This window comes from Drosophila sulfurigaster, chromosome 2R (genome assembly GCF_023558435.1).
Source record: "Drosophila sulfurigaster albostrigata strain 15112-1811.04 chromosome 2R, ASM2355843v2, whole genome shotgun sequence".
In the NCBI taxonomy this organism is placed as follows: Eukaryota; Metazoa; Arthropoda; class Insecta; order Diptera; family Drosophilidae; genus Drosophila; species Drosophila sulfurigaster.
In genome coordinates, this window is record NC_084882.1 from 29,196,282 (window position 1) to 29,212,055 (window position 15,774).

At 34.1% G+C, this 15,774-nt stretch overlaps 1 protein-coding gene and 1 pseudogene across 3 annotated transcripts; both read right to left on the reverse strand.

The window, feature by feature from the left end:
* Positions 1-91: 91 nt before the first annotated feature.
* Positions 92-11,221, reverse strand: LOC133836100 (probable cytochrome P450 313a4). Of its 3 annotated transcripts, XM_062266410.1 has the most exons (13): positions 10,961-11,177; positions 10,695-10,895; positions 10,456-10,641; positions 10,319-10,391; positions 10,140-10,266; positions 9,513-10,080; positions 9,294-9,452; positions 1,683-1,880; positions 1,442-1,627; positions 1,318-1,390; positions 1,139-1,265; positions 519-1,083; positions 92-463 (listed from the first exon to the last, which is right to left on the reverse strand). In XM_062266410.1, exons 1-13 carry the CDS (start codon positions 11,112-11,114, stop codon positions 300-302), a joined length of 2,781 nt encoding a protein of 926 aa, XP_062122394.1. In that variant the 5' UTR covers positions 11,115-11,177; the 3' UTR covers positions 92-299. The 3 variants fall into 3 exon arrangements, with proteins under 3 accessions (XP_062122394.1, XP_062122392.1, XP_062122393.1); XM_062266408.1 differs by lacking the exons at positions 10,140-10,266; positions 10,319-10,391; positions 10,456-10,641; positions 10,695-10,895; positions 10,961-11,177 and adding an exon at positions 11,206-11,221 and having other exon boundaries at positions 9,513-9,674; XM_062266409.1 differs by lacking the exons at positions 9,294-9,452; positions 9,513-10,080; positions 10,140-10,266; ... (2 more) ...; positions 10,695-10,895; positions 10,961-11,177 and adding an exon at positions 1,945-2,287.
* A 2,292-nt stretch (positions 11,222-13,513) lies between these two features.
* Positions 13,514-15,248, reverse strand: LOC133836786 (probable cytochrome P450 313a4; annotated as a pseudogene).
* Between the last annotated feature and the right edge of the window lie 526 nt (positions 15,249-15,774).

The following is a 15,774-nucleotide window of genomic DNA, read 5'->3' on the forward strand; positions in this document are numbered from 1 at the left end:
TTGTACAAATTATTTAATTATATTTAAAACAAAGTAAATATACTTTTTTATTTATAAATTTTATGAATTAATCAACTTTCTGTTCTGTAAACTTGTGAAATTACATATGCAAAGCAAAATTGATTGAAAGTTGTGCGGCAAATATTTTTTAGTATTTATATACCAAAAAGTGTGTTAGGGTGTTTAAGGTCTCACTGTCTTCCTTGGAACATTTGAACTGTTGATTCATAATATCGATAGCTGATCTGCCTTTTGTACAACGAATTTGAGTAATATTAAATAATTAATAGCATATTACATTAGCAATCTCTTCTTTGAATTTCCAGCAAGGGTACGGTTTTCAACCCCAAAGTTAAATTCTCAATAAAGTCAAGATCTTCAAATTTAAAATTGGTCGAGAACTTATAATTTCTCAACAATTTCGCTAATGTAAGTTTGATGGATACTAAAGCGTATCTCCAACCTGCGAATTTTCAATAATTAAAAAATGTAAATTTACTTTTTATATCCAGCTTTACCTATACAGTTACGTATTCCCTTCGTGAAGGGTATGAACGAATAGGGATGCTTGTCCTGCATGTTATGGGGCAGGAAATTTTCGGGATTAAATGCTTCCGCATTTTCCCCCCAAATTTTCTTATCGCGATGCAAGTGAAAGATGTCTATACCAATTTGCACTCCTTTGGGAATAACAATTCCATTCGAAAGACGTACATCCTGCATAGTCTGTCTTGCGACAATTGGAACTGGGGCCAAGAGACGCATCGATTCATTAAGAATGAGATCCATATAACCCATATTCTGGGTATCGGCATAAGTAACGTCAAAGTCTCCCGGATTGGGAAATAATGAGAGAAGCTCTTGAAACGCCTTTTCTTGATACTCGGGAAACATAGCCAGCAACATCAGTGTGTAGACCACCGTGTTAGCTGAAGTCTCAAATGCAGCAAATAATATGATACCTAATTGGCTTTGCAAGTCCTCTTTGGTAAGCATTCCACGATTCATCATATCAATGCCTAGATTTATAAGTATATCGTCTTCCGGCGCTTTAGAACCCTTTGTCAATTTTGAATCGATAAACTAGAAATAAGAATTATATTAGTTAAATTATTAACTCATGCTTTCCTCTTACGACCTTTACGAGGAAACCACTTATCTGTGACTTGGCCTTAGAGAATTGTTCCTCCTTGCCCAGTAGTTTCCTCATCGTTTCACTTATTAACCAGGGCGAAAGGCCCATATCTGTTATGGATTTCACAATACTATTGAATCGTAGTAAGTTCGTTCACTCTGTACAGAGACAAAAGTTCTTACCCATGGAAAGCTTTGATCAAATTATTGCTTCTAATGTGCTCAAAATATTTTACATCTCCTCCCATTATAGTTTCTGTAAAAATATGTGGGTTCATTTTGCTATACTTACAAAAAATGTACTTACGACTCGCTATGCTCAAAGAAAAACCTTCCATCAATGATTTTAAGTTCTGTCCCCCACAATCCACCGATTTATCTACAGTCTTCAGCAAAAATGCTGCCTCTGAGTTGAAAATAGGTATAAAGCTGAGTATCATCTTGTGGCTAAAGGCTGGATTGAACAGCTTCCGATACGCGCTCCAATGAGGCTCTGGATAAGACTTAAAAATAATTTCATTTCATATTTCAGTAGCAAATTATTGTACCTTTCATGCTGAATAATCCAAGGCCGGCAGCCTCTTCGACTACCTTATAGAAACTGCCCTTGTTAACGCAATGCGGCGAGTTCAAAACATCTTGTGTTAATAGGGGATCGGCAACAATCAAAAATGGCATGGGACCAAGCCAAGACAATACGAAAGAGCCGTATTTATCCAAATAGTGTTTAAGCACAGGAAGTACATCTAAGGCATTTAATACAAAATTACAATATTTAACACCTTTTAAAATAAATCATTGATCACCAACCTTCCTTATGGCGGATCTTATGCACTATGCCAATTAGGGGATAGCCAATAGGCCCTGGTATTTTGAGCATTAAGCTGTATAATTTGCGTCGTGTCCACAGAAAACAGATCCACAAAACAAATAAAGAAGTACACCATAATTGCCATGACAACATGTTTGGCAAAAAGAATCCTTGATAAAATGTAAAAAATCCGGTTAAATTTTGCTTTTTCGCTTAATATTTTTTATTCACTGTGAAGCTCAAGCGCACGTTTAAAATCGCGATTTGAAAATGATTACTAACACTTGCTATCAGCGTCTTTTTATATGCCAGACTGTGACTGGGTCAGTAAAATGTTGTTAAATGCAAAAAAACGAGCCACAACATTAAAAGTGTAATTTGTGTAACAGGCTACAATAACCAGTTTGTAGGCTGCAAGTATGTAGTTTAGCGAAGTCTAGATAGATAGTCACTAAAGCAATGAAGCCACTTTACGCATTCACATGAAGAGATATTTTCTAATTGTAATAATTAGATAACACTTGTGTAATCAAGGAAGGAATGTAGTCACTTTATACATATTTATAAATATTTTTAAATTTTTAAAGGAAATTAAGATCTATATATGGTACTCAAAGATATCAAATCGCTACACTATCATTTTATTATTTTTTTCTACTTAAGGTGCAATATAAATGTATTTGCTTAAATAAATAAATATAATAATCTACCTGAGGATATTGGGTAAATTGTAAGACATTTTAAATACATTTATTTCGATTTTTGTCGTCCATACATACATTTAACACTTAAGTGGTGAAGCACAACATTAACAATCTCTTCTTTGAATCTCCAGAAAGGGGACGGTCTTAAATTTCAAAGAAATATCTTCGATAAAAACAAGATCTTCAAATTTAAAGCTGGTTGAGAATTTATATGCTCTCAATAATTTCGCCAATGTAATTTTCATCGATATTTCAGCTTGTCTCCAGCCTGTAAATTGGCAAATATTTAAATTAAGTGAATTTCATTTTGTATTGAACTAAAACAAACCTATGCAATTGCGCATTCCCTTAGAGAAGGGTATGAACGAACAGGGATGCTTGTCCTGTAGGTTATGGGGCAGGAAATGTTCGGGATCAAATGTTTCCGCATTTTCTCCCCATATTTTCTTATCCCGATGCAAGTGAAAGAGGTCGAATGCAATCTGAACTCCTTTTGGAAGAAAAATTCCTTTCGAAAGACGCACGTCGCGCGTGGTCTGTCGTGCAATTACTGGAACTGGTGTCAGAAGTCGCATTGATTCATTAAGAATTAAATCCAAATAAACCATATTCTTAATATCACTGTAGCTAACATCAAAATCTCCCGACTTGGAATAGAATGAACAAAGCTCTTCAAAAGCCTTCTCTTGATATTCGGGAAACATGGCGAGCAACATCAGTGTATAGGCCACCGTATTAGCTGTAGTTTCAAATGCGGCAAATACAATGTGACCACAATTATCTTCCACATCCTGTGTGGTAAAAATTCCACGATTCTTCAAATCAGTTAGTAGATTCAGAAAAGTATTCTTATCTTTCAGTTGTTCAGACCCCTTTGATAATGTTGGTTTAATTAACTGGAAATACCAATAAAAGTTAATTCAATTGATCTTATATCTTTGTTTGGTCAAACAACCTCTTTAACTAATCCTTTTAGCTCCGATTTGGCTTTAAAGTATCGATCCTCCTTGCCAAATAGTTTGCGTAATGTTCTACTAATCAGCCAGGGCGAAAAACACACTTCTGTCAAGGTTTCCTGAAGACTTTTGAAACGTCGGTAAATCATTTCATTATGCCAATATCAAAAGTACTTACTTGAAACACATTTTGACTAGTTGGTTGCTGTCAATGTTCTCATTTTCGTTCAAACCACATCCCATTATGGTTTCTGTATTTCATTAAATTTATAGGTTTTAATTATGTTATTACAAAAATTCAATTCGAAATACTTACGACTTGCCACGTTCAAAGAAAAATTCTGCAGCAATGGTAACAAGTCCTGTTCACCAGAATCCACCAATGGTTCTACCATCTTGAGCAAGGAATTTGAACCGGCGTTGAAAGTAGGCACCAGGCTAGTCAGAACATTTAAACCAAACGCGGGATTCAGCATCTTCCGAAGCACACTCCAATGAGGCTCTGTGCAAAACTCAAAATAATTTAATTTAATTTTCTGTAGTTATTTATCATACCTTCCGCAGTGAATAATCCCAGGCCAAAGGTATCGTGGATAACCTTGCGGAAGATGGTGGCCTTGTCAAGGCAATCCGGTGAGTTAACAATATCCTGTATCAGTTCTGGATCAGTGGTAACAAAAAATGGTGTAGGACCCATCCAAGTTATCAGAAATGATCCATATCTATCCGAAAAGTTCTTCAATGTCTTCAGCACATCTAAGGCATTTCATTTTAAAATCAGAGTTTTTATCATACTTTTTATAATTCTACCAATCACCAACCTTCCTTACGGAGCACCTGGAGCGCTACTCCAATTAAAGGATACCCAATTGGTCCAGGTATTGTAAATATTAAGCTATAGAATCGGCGACGTGTCCACAGAAAATACAACCACAAAGCACAAAATAAAGTGCACCATAACTGCCACGTGAACATAATGGGAAGAATTCTTCATAAATTTGTGATTACTGAATATCCTGATAAGATTTGACCGTTTTCTCTAACTATTTTAATTCACGTAACGAACCGAACATTTCAAATCGTGAATAGACAATGATTATAAATGTTACTGATCAGTATCGTTTTATATACCGAACCCTGACTTATAATTCAAAAGAGTAATTACAAAATTACTCGGAAACCAGTCATGACACTAATATGTAATAAGTATAAAACTAATTGATATAAATACTATAAAAAATACAGAAACATTTTAAATGACGTAGGTATACCTGCTACCCATAGGGTGGAAGGGTATTATAACTTTGTGCCGGCAGGAAATGTATGTAACAGGTAGAAGGAGGCATCTCCGACCCTATAAAGTATATATATTCTTGATCAGCCGCTTGTTGTTCGATTATTGTTGATTTGCGGGGGCGGAAGTGGGCGCGGCAAAAAATTTGAAACAAACTCGATCTGCGTGCAAACATAACAAATGCTTTCGAAAAACCATAGCTCTATCAATTTTTATCTCTGAGATCCAGTGATTCATACGGACAGAAGGACAGACGGACATGGCTAGATCGTATCGGCTGTTGATGCTGATCAAGAATATATATATGGTCGGAGATGCCTCTTCCTTGCCGGCATAAAGTTATAATACCCTTCGACCCTATGGGTAGCAGGGTATAAAAAACGAAAAGCTGTAGTCGTATTTTAGACATACGTCAGACTAAGAAATTTATCGTATTCCTTACAAGATCGCTTGTTTCTAGTGATAACTTGGTGGAACTTTAAACTTTGAAATTTATTAAACAACGTTCTCTATTTATAATAAAATAATAATCGATCTGAATTCATTATATCACAAAACGATCTTATAAGATGCTAATTAATCCAGTGATCAATTAAATTGATTATCAGTTGCATCGGACGACGGTAATAAATAATCCATATAAACGCTTTATTTATTTAATGATAATGATATATTATATTTTGGGTTAGTAGACGAAAGCCAGTAAGATAATGGGTGTTTATTCATTCATTTATGCAAACAAATAAAATTGCATAGTACTTAGAAATATAAACAACTTAAATTATGTAGTTGTGCATTATTTAAAATGCAATTGGTTTCAAAAACCAGATCTTTCTCAAATTGAAGTACAATTATTGACTCTTATAATCTAATAAATAATTCCTTATTTAAAAAATTTTGTATACGGTCTGAATGAATGAATATGAAGCAGATACCTAAAATAAGCTAAAAATAAAAGTAGACATACTATGTATAGCATCGTATGCAAAAGTCTAATTAGAATATTAAAATCAAAACTTTGCTTATCAAAAAAAAGGTTATATTAAGGAATTTCATATTGATACAAACAATAAAAGGCTGAATATTTATTAAGATGTGTCCAACAACAACCAATACTAAATGATATATTTAGATTTAGAACTTTTTAAATACGCTTAAACAAATCTAAATGAGATGAGATACCAGTTTTAGTCAGAGACAAGTTACTGGGAAGAATGCAAGCTATTTAAGAGCAACAGACAACTGCAGAAATATAATTAATACGTTGGCAGTACGTTAAATTTAATATGTAGAGATCTATAACAATTTAACTTGTCAGTTAGCAGACAAAACATTGATAAACGCTATTAAGCAAAAGTAAAAAAAAAGGATTACCAAGATTATAATCTGTTATTATACAATAAGAAGAACATTAACAAGTAAGAAAGCTACAGTCGAGTGTGCTCGACTGTGAGATATCCGCTACCCATTTTGAATAAAAGCAAAATATTACGGTAATAATCTTAAAAAGAAATATGCATGTATTATCGATCGGGATTTGAACTCGAGCACCACCGACCGGGTGGTTAAAAAAAAAATAGTTTGTAATCCGGTCGGGCTCGAACTCGAGCACCACAACGTGCTCGGCTTGCACTCTACCACCAGACCTATTGCTTATGCATACAGATACTAATATAGACGAGCATGTATATATGTACGTATGTATATGCATTCATACAATACATACATAAAAGGCGTTTTTGCCATATAAAACTATATCTTTAATAACTTTTAGGTGATCGCAACCAAATTTTCAGGAATCACAAATACCATTGTTATTATTGCATATACCAAAATTCGCACGTCTATCTTTAATATTACTCTTGTTATTATTGATTTGCGGGAGCGGAAGTGGGCGTGGCAAAATTTGAAACAAACTTGATCTGCGTGCAAATATAACAAATACTGTCAAAAAAAATTATATCTCTATCTCTTATAGTCTCTGAGATCTAGGTGTTCATACAGACAGACAGACAGACACACAGACGGACATGGCTATATCGTTTCGGCTGTTGACGCTGATCAAGAATATATATACTTTATAGTGTCGGAGATGCCTCCTTCTACCTGTTACATGCATTTCCTGCCGGCACAAAGTTATAATACCCTTCTACCCTATGGGTAGCGGGTATAAAAATCATATATATGTGCTTGTATAATTAATTATTGAAACGAATGTGATTAAGAAAAGCTTTTGAATAGGCGTGATGAATACATGTAGAAATATCACTCTAGTCCACCTATAAATCAAAAATCAAATAACAAGAATTTTTCTTTGAATTTTCTAATTAGGGCACAGTCTTAAACTCCAAAGTTATATCCTCAACAAATTCGAAATCTTCGAATTTAAAACTGGTCGAGAATTTATAATTCCTCAACAATTTCGCCAAAATCACTTTGATCGATATTAAAACATATCTCCAACCTCTAAAAGTAGAATAATTAAATCGAGTTAAATCAATTAATTAAATCTAACATGCAGTTGCGTATTCCCTTTGTGAAGGATATGAACGAATAAGGATGCATATCCTGCATGTGAATACAATGTTAGCCGAATGATTTTTTACCTCCTGTTTGGTAAAGATTCTGCGATGTACCAAATCAGTGGCTAGATTTAGAAATATATTCTTGTCTTCCTCCGTTTCTAGATGAGCTTCAGAACCCTTTGCCAATTTCGATTCGATTAACTAGATCAAAGACAATCAAATTGTTTAAATTAATCTCGTAGAATTGTTGAAGAGGAATCCGTTTATCTGCGTTGTTGTTGTTTTTTAATGTACTCACTACATTTCACTTCACTGCCCATTGTGGTTTCTGTACTTGAATCAAATAACATTATGCTCTTTTATTTTTTTATTTTATATTCAATTCGAAGCACTTACGACTAGCAATGTTAACATAAACCAATGAAAGCCATCCTTCTTTATTTAACAGCTTGTGTGCCATGCCAACTAAGGGATAACCCAGTGGCCGATAGCCGATAGAATTTGCGACGTGACCATAGAAAATATGATAGAACCACAAAATACACAATAAGGTACACCATAATTGCCACGTCAACATGATGGGAAGAAAAAATCCTTGAGTACACAGAATTAAAATATCCGGTTGAGATGGATTTGTTTTTATTTTGAATACGCATTTGAATACGCGACGACAAAATGACAAAAAATTGGGAACAGTGTCTTTTTATATGCCGGTCTAGACGATTGGTTTGAGAGAGGCAAATTTGAAGTGGACTATCATTAAAAAAACAACAACAACAAATTTGGCAAATAATCTAAAATGGGCGAAGTGTGCGAGTAAATTATACTTCGAAATCAATAAGACAATTTTGGCTCCCAAATATGTTATGAATAAGTTCACTTTGAAGTAAAACCATATAAATATTAAAATAAATATAAAAAAAGTTTCTTTATTTGGCAGTCGTTTTTTAGTTTTTGTATTAAAAATATAGTTTTTGTTTGATAGGATTTTATTTGATATACGTTGGATACAGGGGTAAAATAGGCAACTGGAAATGTAAAAGTATAAGCGTAATTCTCCGACCCCATTAACTAGCAGAGTTTGAATACAATATACCAAGCATACACAATGTATGCATGTTTTCAGTATATTTTTCATTCAAATATAAATTTGACATAGTTTTTAGATTTTTACTGTATTTTTTTATTTGTATTTAAAATGTGTTGAGGGTATCTTACAGACTATGCCCTTTACATATAATCTACAAAAATGGTGACAAGAAATTTGAATGACGAAGAGTATATATAGGGAATTATACATATAAATCTCGTTTTTGCACTTCCAACAAGGTCATTTTCGCAATTTTAAAATTATTTCTAATATTTGCTATCAGCGTCTTTTTATATGCCGGACTGTGACTGGGTCTGTAAAATGTTGCTAAATGCAAAAAAACGAGCCGAGAACAACATTACTAGTATAATTTCTGTAACAGGCCGCAATAAACAGTATGTACATAGGTGCAAGTAGTTTAGCCAAGTCTAGATAAATAGTCACTAAAGCAAATAATTCACATGAAGAGATATTTTCAATTTGTAATAATTAATTAATACCACTTTACACTCTGAATACCCAAAGATACCAAGTCACTGCAATATCATTTTATTTTGCTGTTTCAACTCAAGGTGCAATATAAATTTAAAAATAAACAAATAAATTTAATAATCTCCATGAGGATATTGAGTGAATGGTAAGATATTTTAAATACATTTATTTCGATTTATTTTGTCTTGTTTTCCTAAACTGTTGTTTGTGTTTCGATTTTTTTATAAACATTTACAAAGAAACATGGCCATACATATAATACTTAAGCAATGAAGCGTAACCCTAACAATCTCTTCTTTGAATATCCAGCAAAGGTACGGTCTTAAATTTCAAAGTAATATCCTCGATAAAATCAAGATCTTCAAATTTAAAGCTGGTTGAGAATTTATATGCTCTCAATAATTTCGCCAATGTAATTTTGATCGATATTTCAGCATGTCTCCAGCCTGTAAATTGGAAAATATTTAAATTAAGTGAATTCCATTTTGTATTGAACTAAAACAAACCTATGCAATTGCGTATTCCCTTAGTGAAGGGTATGAACGAATAGGGATGCTTCTCCTGTAGGTTATGGGGCAGGAAATGTTCGGGATCAAATGTTTCCGCATTTTCTCCCCATACTTTCTTATCCCGATGCAAGTGAAAGATGTCGATTAAAATCTGAACTCCTTTTGGAATAAAAATTCCATTCGAAAGATGCACGTCGCGCATGGTCTTTCGTGTAACCATTGGAACTGGTGTCAGAAGTCGCATTGATTCATTAAGAATTAAATCCAAATAAACCAGATTCTTAATATCACTGTAGCTAACATCAAAATCTCCCGACTTGGAAAATAATGAACGAAGCTCTTCAAAAGCCTTCTCTTGATACTCGGGAAACATGGCGAGCAACATCAGTGTATAGGCCACCGTATTAGCTGTAGTTTCAAATGCGGCAAATACAATGTGACCACAATTATCTGCCACATCCTGTTTAGTAAAAATTCCACGATTCTTCAAATCAGTTACTAGATTCAGAAAAGTATTCTTATCTTTCAGTTGTTCAGACCCCTTTGATAATGTTGGTTCAATTAACTGGAAATACCAATAAAAGTTAATTCAATTGATCTTATATCTTTGTTTGGCCAAACAACCTTGTTAATGAATAATTTTATCCCCGATTTGCCTTTAAAGTATTGATCCTCCTTGCCAAATAGTTTGCGTAATGTTCTACTAATCAGCCAGGGCGAAAAATAAATTTCTGTCATGGATTCCTGAAGACTTTTGAAACGTAGGTAAATCATTTCTTTATGCCAATATCAAAAGTACTTACTCGATGGACATTTTGAGTAGTTGGTTGCTTTCAATATTCCCATTTTCGTTCAAACCACATCCCATTGTTGTTTCTGTATTTCATTAAATTTATAGGTTTTAATTATGTTATTAAAAAATTCAATTCGAAATACTTACGAGTTGCCACGTTCAAGGAAAAATTCTGCAGCAATGGTAACAAGTCCTGTTCACCAGAATCCACCAATGGTTCTACCATCTTGAGCAAGGAATTTGCCTCGGCGTTGAAAGTAGGCACCAGGCTATTTAGAACATTTAAACCAAACGCGGGAGTCAGCATCTTCCGAAGCACACTCCAATGAGGCTCTGTGCAAAACTCAAAATAATTTCATTTAATTTTCTGTAGTAATTTATCATACCTTTCGCATTGAATAATCCCAGGCCAATGATATCGTGGACAACCTTGTAGAAGATGGTGGCCTTGTCAATGCAATGCGGTGAGTTAAAAATATCCTGTGTCAGTTGTGGATCAGTGGTAACAAAAAATGGTATAGGACCCAGCCAAGTTATCAGAAATGATCCATATCTATCATAAAATTTCTTCAATGCCTTCAGCACATCTAAGGCATTTCATTTTAAAATCAGAGTTTTTATCATACTTTAAATAATTCTACCAATCACCAACCTTCCCTACGGTGCACCTGGAGCGCTACTCCAATTAAAGGATACCCAATTGGTCCAGGTATTGTAAATATTAAGCTATAGAATCGGCGACGTGTCCACAGAAAATACAACCACAAAGCACAAAATAAAGTGCACCATAACTGCCACGTGAACATAATGGGAAGAATTCTTCATAAATTTGTGATTACTGAATATCTTGATAAGATTTGACCGTTTTCTCTAACTATTTTAATTCACGTAACAAACCGAACATTTCAAATCGTGAATAGACAATGATTATAAATGTTACTGATCAATACTGTTTTATATTCCGAACCCTGTTTTATAATTCAAAAGAATAATTACAAAAATACTCGGAAACCAGTAATGACACTAATATGTAAACATTTTAAATGACGTAGGTATACCTGCTACCCATAGGGTGGAAGGGTATTATAACTTTGTGCCGGCAGGAAATGTATGTAACAGGTAGAAGGAGGCATCTCCGACCCTATATATATTCTTGATCAGCGTCAACAGACGAGACGATCTAGCCATGTCCGTCTGTCCGTATGAATCACTGGACCAATGTTTCGTACGGACAGACACAGAGACAGACAGACGGACATGGCTAGATCGTATCGGCTGTTGATGCTGATCAATAATATATATAGGGTCGGAGATGCCTCTTCCTTGCCGGCATAAAGTTATAATACCCTTCTACCTTATTGGGTAGCGGGAATAAAACGAAAAGCTGTAGTCGTATTTTAGACATACGTCAGACTAAGAAATTTATCGTATTCCTTACAAGATCGCTTGTTTCTAGTGATAACTTGTCGGAACGTTGACCTTTGAAATTTATTAAACACGGTTCTCTATTTATAATAAAATAATAATCGAGCTGAATTCATTATATGCTAATTAATCCAGTGATCAATTAAATTGATTATCAGTTGCATCGGACGACGGTAATAAATAATCCATATAAACGCTTTATTTATTTAGTGATAATGATATATTATATTTTGGGATAGTAGACGAAAGCCAGTAAGATAATGGGTGTTTATTCATTCATTTATGCAAACAAAGAAAATTGCATAGTACTTAGAAATATAAACAACTTAAATTAATTATGTAGTTAACGCAGTTGTGTATTATTTAAAATTCAATCGATTTCTAAGGCGAGATCTTTCTCAAATTGAAGTACAATTATTGACTCTTATAATCTAATAAATAATTCCTTATTTAAAAAATTTTGTATACGGTCTGAATGAATGAATATGAAGCAGATACCTAAAATAAGCTAAAAATAAAAGTAGACATACTATGTATAGCATCGTATGCAAATGTCTAATTAGAATATTAAAATCAAAAGTTTGCTTATCAAAAAAATGTGATATTAAGGAATTTCATATTGATACAAACAATAAAAGACTGAATATTTATTAAGATGTGTCCAACAACAACCAATACTAAATGATATATTTAGATTAAGAACTTTTTAAATACGCTTAAACAAATCTAAATGAGATGAGATACCAGTTTTAGTCAGAGTCAAGTTACTGGGAAGAATGCAAGCTATTGAAGAGCAACAGACAACAGCAGAAATATAATTAATACGTTGGCAGTACGTTAAATTTAATATGTATATATCTATAACAATTTAACTTGTCAGTTAGCAGACAAATTACCAAGATTGTAATCTGTTATTATACAATAAGAAGAACATTAACAAGTAAGAAAGCTACAGTCGAGTGTGCTCGACTGTGAGTTACCCGCTACCCATTTTGAATAAAAGCAAAATATTACGGTAATAATCTTAAAAAGAAATATGCATGTATTATCGATCGGGATTTGAACTCGAGCACCAGCGACCGAGTGGTTAAGGAAAAAGTTTGTACCCCGAGCGGGCTCGAACTCGAGCACCACAACGTGCTCGGCTTGCGCTCTACCACCAGACCTATTGCTTATGCATACAGATACTAATATAGACGAGCATGTATATATGTACGTATGTATATGCATTCATACAATACATACATAAAAGGCGTTTTTGCCATATAAAACTATATCTTTAATAACTTAAACAATTTTTAGGTGATCGCAACCAAATTTTCAGGAATCACAAATACCATTGTTATTATTGCATATACCAAAATTCACACGTCTATCTTTAATATTACTCTTGTTATTATTGATTTGCGGGAGCGGAAGTGGGCGTGGCAACAATTTGAAACAAACTTGATCTGCGTGCAAATATCACAAATACTGTCGAAAAAAATTATATTTCTATCTCTTATAGTCTCTGAGATCTATGTGTTTATACGGACAGACGGACAGACACACAGACGGACATGGCTATATCGTTTCGGCTATTAACGCTGATTAAGAATATATATACTTTATAGTGTCGGAGATGCCTCCTTCTACCTGTTACATGCATTTCCTGCCGGCACAAAGTTATAATACCCTTCTACCCTATGGGTAGCGGGTATAAAAATCATATATATGTGCTTGTATAATTAATTATTGAAACGAATGTGATTAATAGGCGTGATGAATACATGTAGAAATATCACGCTAGCAGTTTCTTCGTTGAATTTTCTAATTAGGGCACAGTCTTAAACTCCAAAGTTATATCCTCAACAAATTCGAAATCTTCGAATTTAAAACTGGTCGAGAATTTATAATTCCTCAATAATTTCGCCAAAATCACTTTGATCAATATTAAAACATATCTCCAACCTCTAAAAGTAGAATAATTAAATCGAGTTAAATCAATTAATTAAATCTAACATGCAGTTGCGTATTCCCTTTGTGAAGGATATGAACGAATAAGGATGCCTATCCTGCATGTGAATGGGCAGGAAATGATCTGGATTGAAGGTTTCCGCAGTTTCTCCCCAAACTTTCTTATCGCGATGCAAGTGAAATATGTCCACAGTAATCTGAACCCCTTTTGGAATAACAACTCCATTGGAAAGACGTACATCCTGCATAGTTTGCCGTGCTACAATTGAAACTGGAGCCAAGACCCGTATCGATTCATTCATAATTAGGTCTAAATAAACCATGTTCTGGGTATCGCTGTAAGTAACTCCAAAGTCTCCCGTGTTTGGAAATAATGAGCGAAGCTCTTGAAACGCCCTCTCGGGAAACATGGCGAGTAATATCAGTGTGTAGACTACCGTATTAGCTGTTGTCTCAAATGCGGCAATACAATGTTAGCCGAATGATTTTTACCTCCTGTTTGGTAAAGATTCTACGATGTACCAAATCAGTGGATTGTTGAAGAGGAATCCGTTTATCTGCGACTTTGATTTAGCATATTTCTTCTACCTACCCAGTAGTTGGCGCACTGTTCTACTTAATAGTCAGGGCGAAAAGCACATATCTGTTATGGTTTCCAAAAGACTATTAAGGAGTATTAAATGGATTCGATTCCGACAAAGTTCTTACCTACGATAACCTAGGAGTAGTTTGTTATTTTTAATGTACTCACTACATTTCACTTCACTGCCCATTGTGGTTTCTGTACTTGAATCAAATAACATTATGCTCTTTTATTTTGAGGATTCAATTCGAAGCACTTACGACTAGCAATGTTCAAGGCCCAGCTCTGCATCAATGGTATTAAGTTCTTTTCTTTTCATTCACCACAATCTACTAATGGATCTATCACCTTGAGCAAGGATGTTGTCTCGGTATTGAAAATAGGCAAAAAAAAACTCTGAAGTACTTTGAGTGCAAACGATGGATTTATCAATCTCCGACTAAATATAACTCCACTTCATTTTCTGTAGATAATCATTGTACCTTTCAAACTGAATAACCCTCGGCCAGAAGCATCATCGATTGCCTTGTAGATGATACACATGTCAACGCAACGCTGTGAGTTCAAAATCTCCTGTGCCAGTTGAGGACCACTAGCGAGCACAAATGGCATGGGATCCAGCCAAGAAAATAAGAGAGATCCATGTTTATCCAAATAATGTTTAAATACGGGTAGCACATCTAATGTATTTTGCATAAAAATCACATATTTTATTACAAGTTAACATAAACCAATGAAATCCAACCTTCCTTATTTAGCAGCTTGTGTGCCATGCCAACTAAGGGATAACCCAGTGTCCCAGGTATTTGGAATATTAGCCGATAGAATCTACGACGTGACCATAGAAAATAGAACCACAGAATGCACAATAAGTTACACCATAATTGCCACGTCAACATGATGGGAAGAAAAAAACCTTGAGTACACAGAATATAAAATATCCGGTTGAGATGGATTTGTTTTAATTTTTTTAAATCACTTCACCGAGCGTTTGAATACGCGACGACAAAATGACAAAAAATTGGGAGCAGTGTTTGGGAGAGGCAAATCTTGAAGTGGAGTATCACTAAACAACAACAACAAATTTGGCAAATAATCGAAAATTGGCGAAGTGTGTCAGTAAATTATACTTCGTAAACAATAAGACAATTTTGCCTTTCAAATATGAATATGTTCACTTTGAAGTATTTACTAAATATGTTTTTTTAGATTTTTACTGTATTTTTTTATTTGTATTTAAAATGTGTTACAGACTATGCCCTTTACATACAGAAATGGTGACAATGGTATTATACCTATTAATCTCGTTTTTGCACTTTCAACGTTTTCCTAAATTTCAAAGTTATGTCCTCAAGAAAGTCAAGATCTTCAAATCTGGTCGAGGACTTGTAATTCCTCTGCCATTCTTCTGGCCAATGTCATTTTTGACGATAATACCGAATATCTCCAACCTGTAAGTTACAACATTTAAATAAAATAATTTAATTTTTTTTATTGAGCTG

Coding starts and splice junctions, on each gene's coding strand:
- LOC133836100 (XM_062266410.1), bottom strand. CDS start 11,114: ATGTTCACGTGGCAGTTATGGTGCACTTTATTTTGTGCTTTGTGGTTG. Junction 10,642..10,694: donor GGGATTATTCAATGCGAAAG/GTATGATAAATT, acceptor AGTTTTGCACAG/AGCCTCATTGGAGTGTGCTT. Junction 1,266..1,317: donor TTGATCAAAGCTTTCCATGG/GTAAGAACTTTT, acceptor ACGATTCAATAG/TATTGTGAAATCCATAACAG.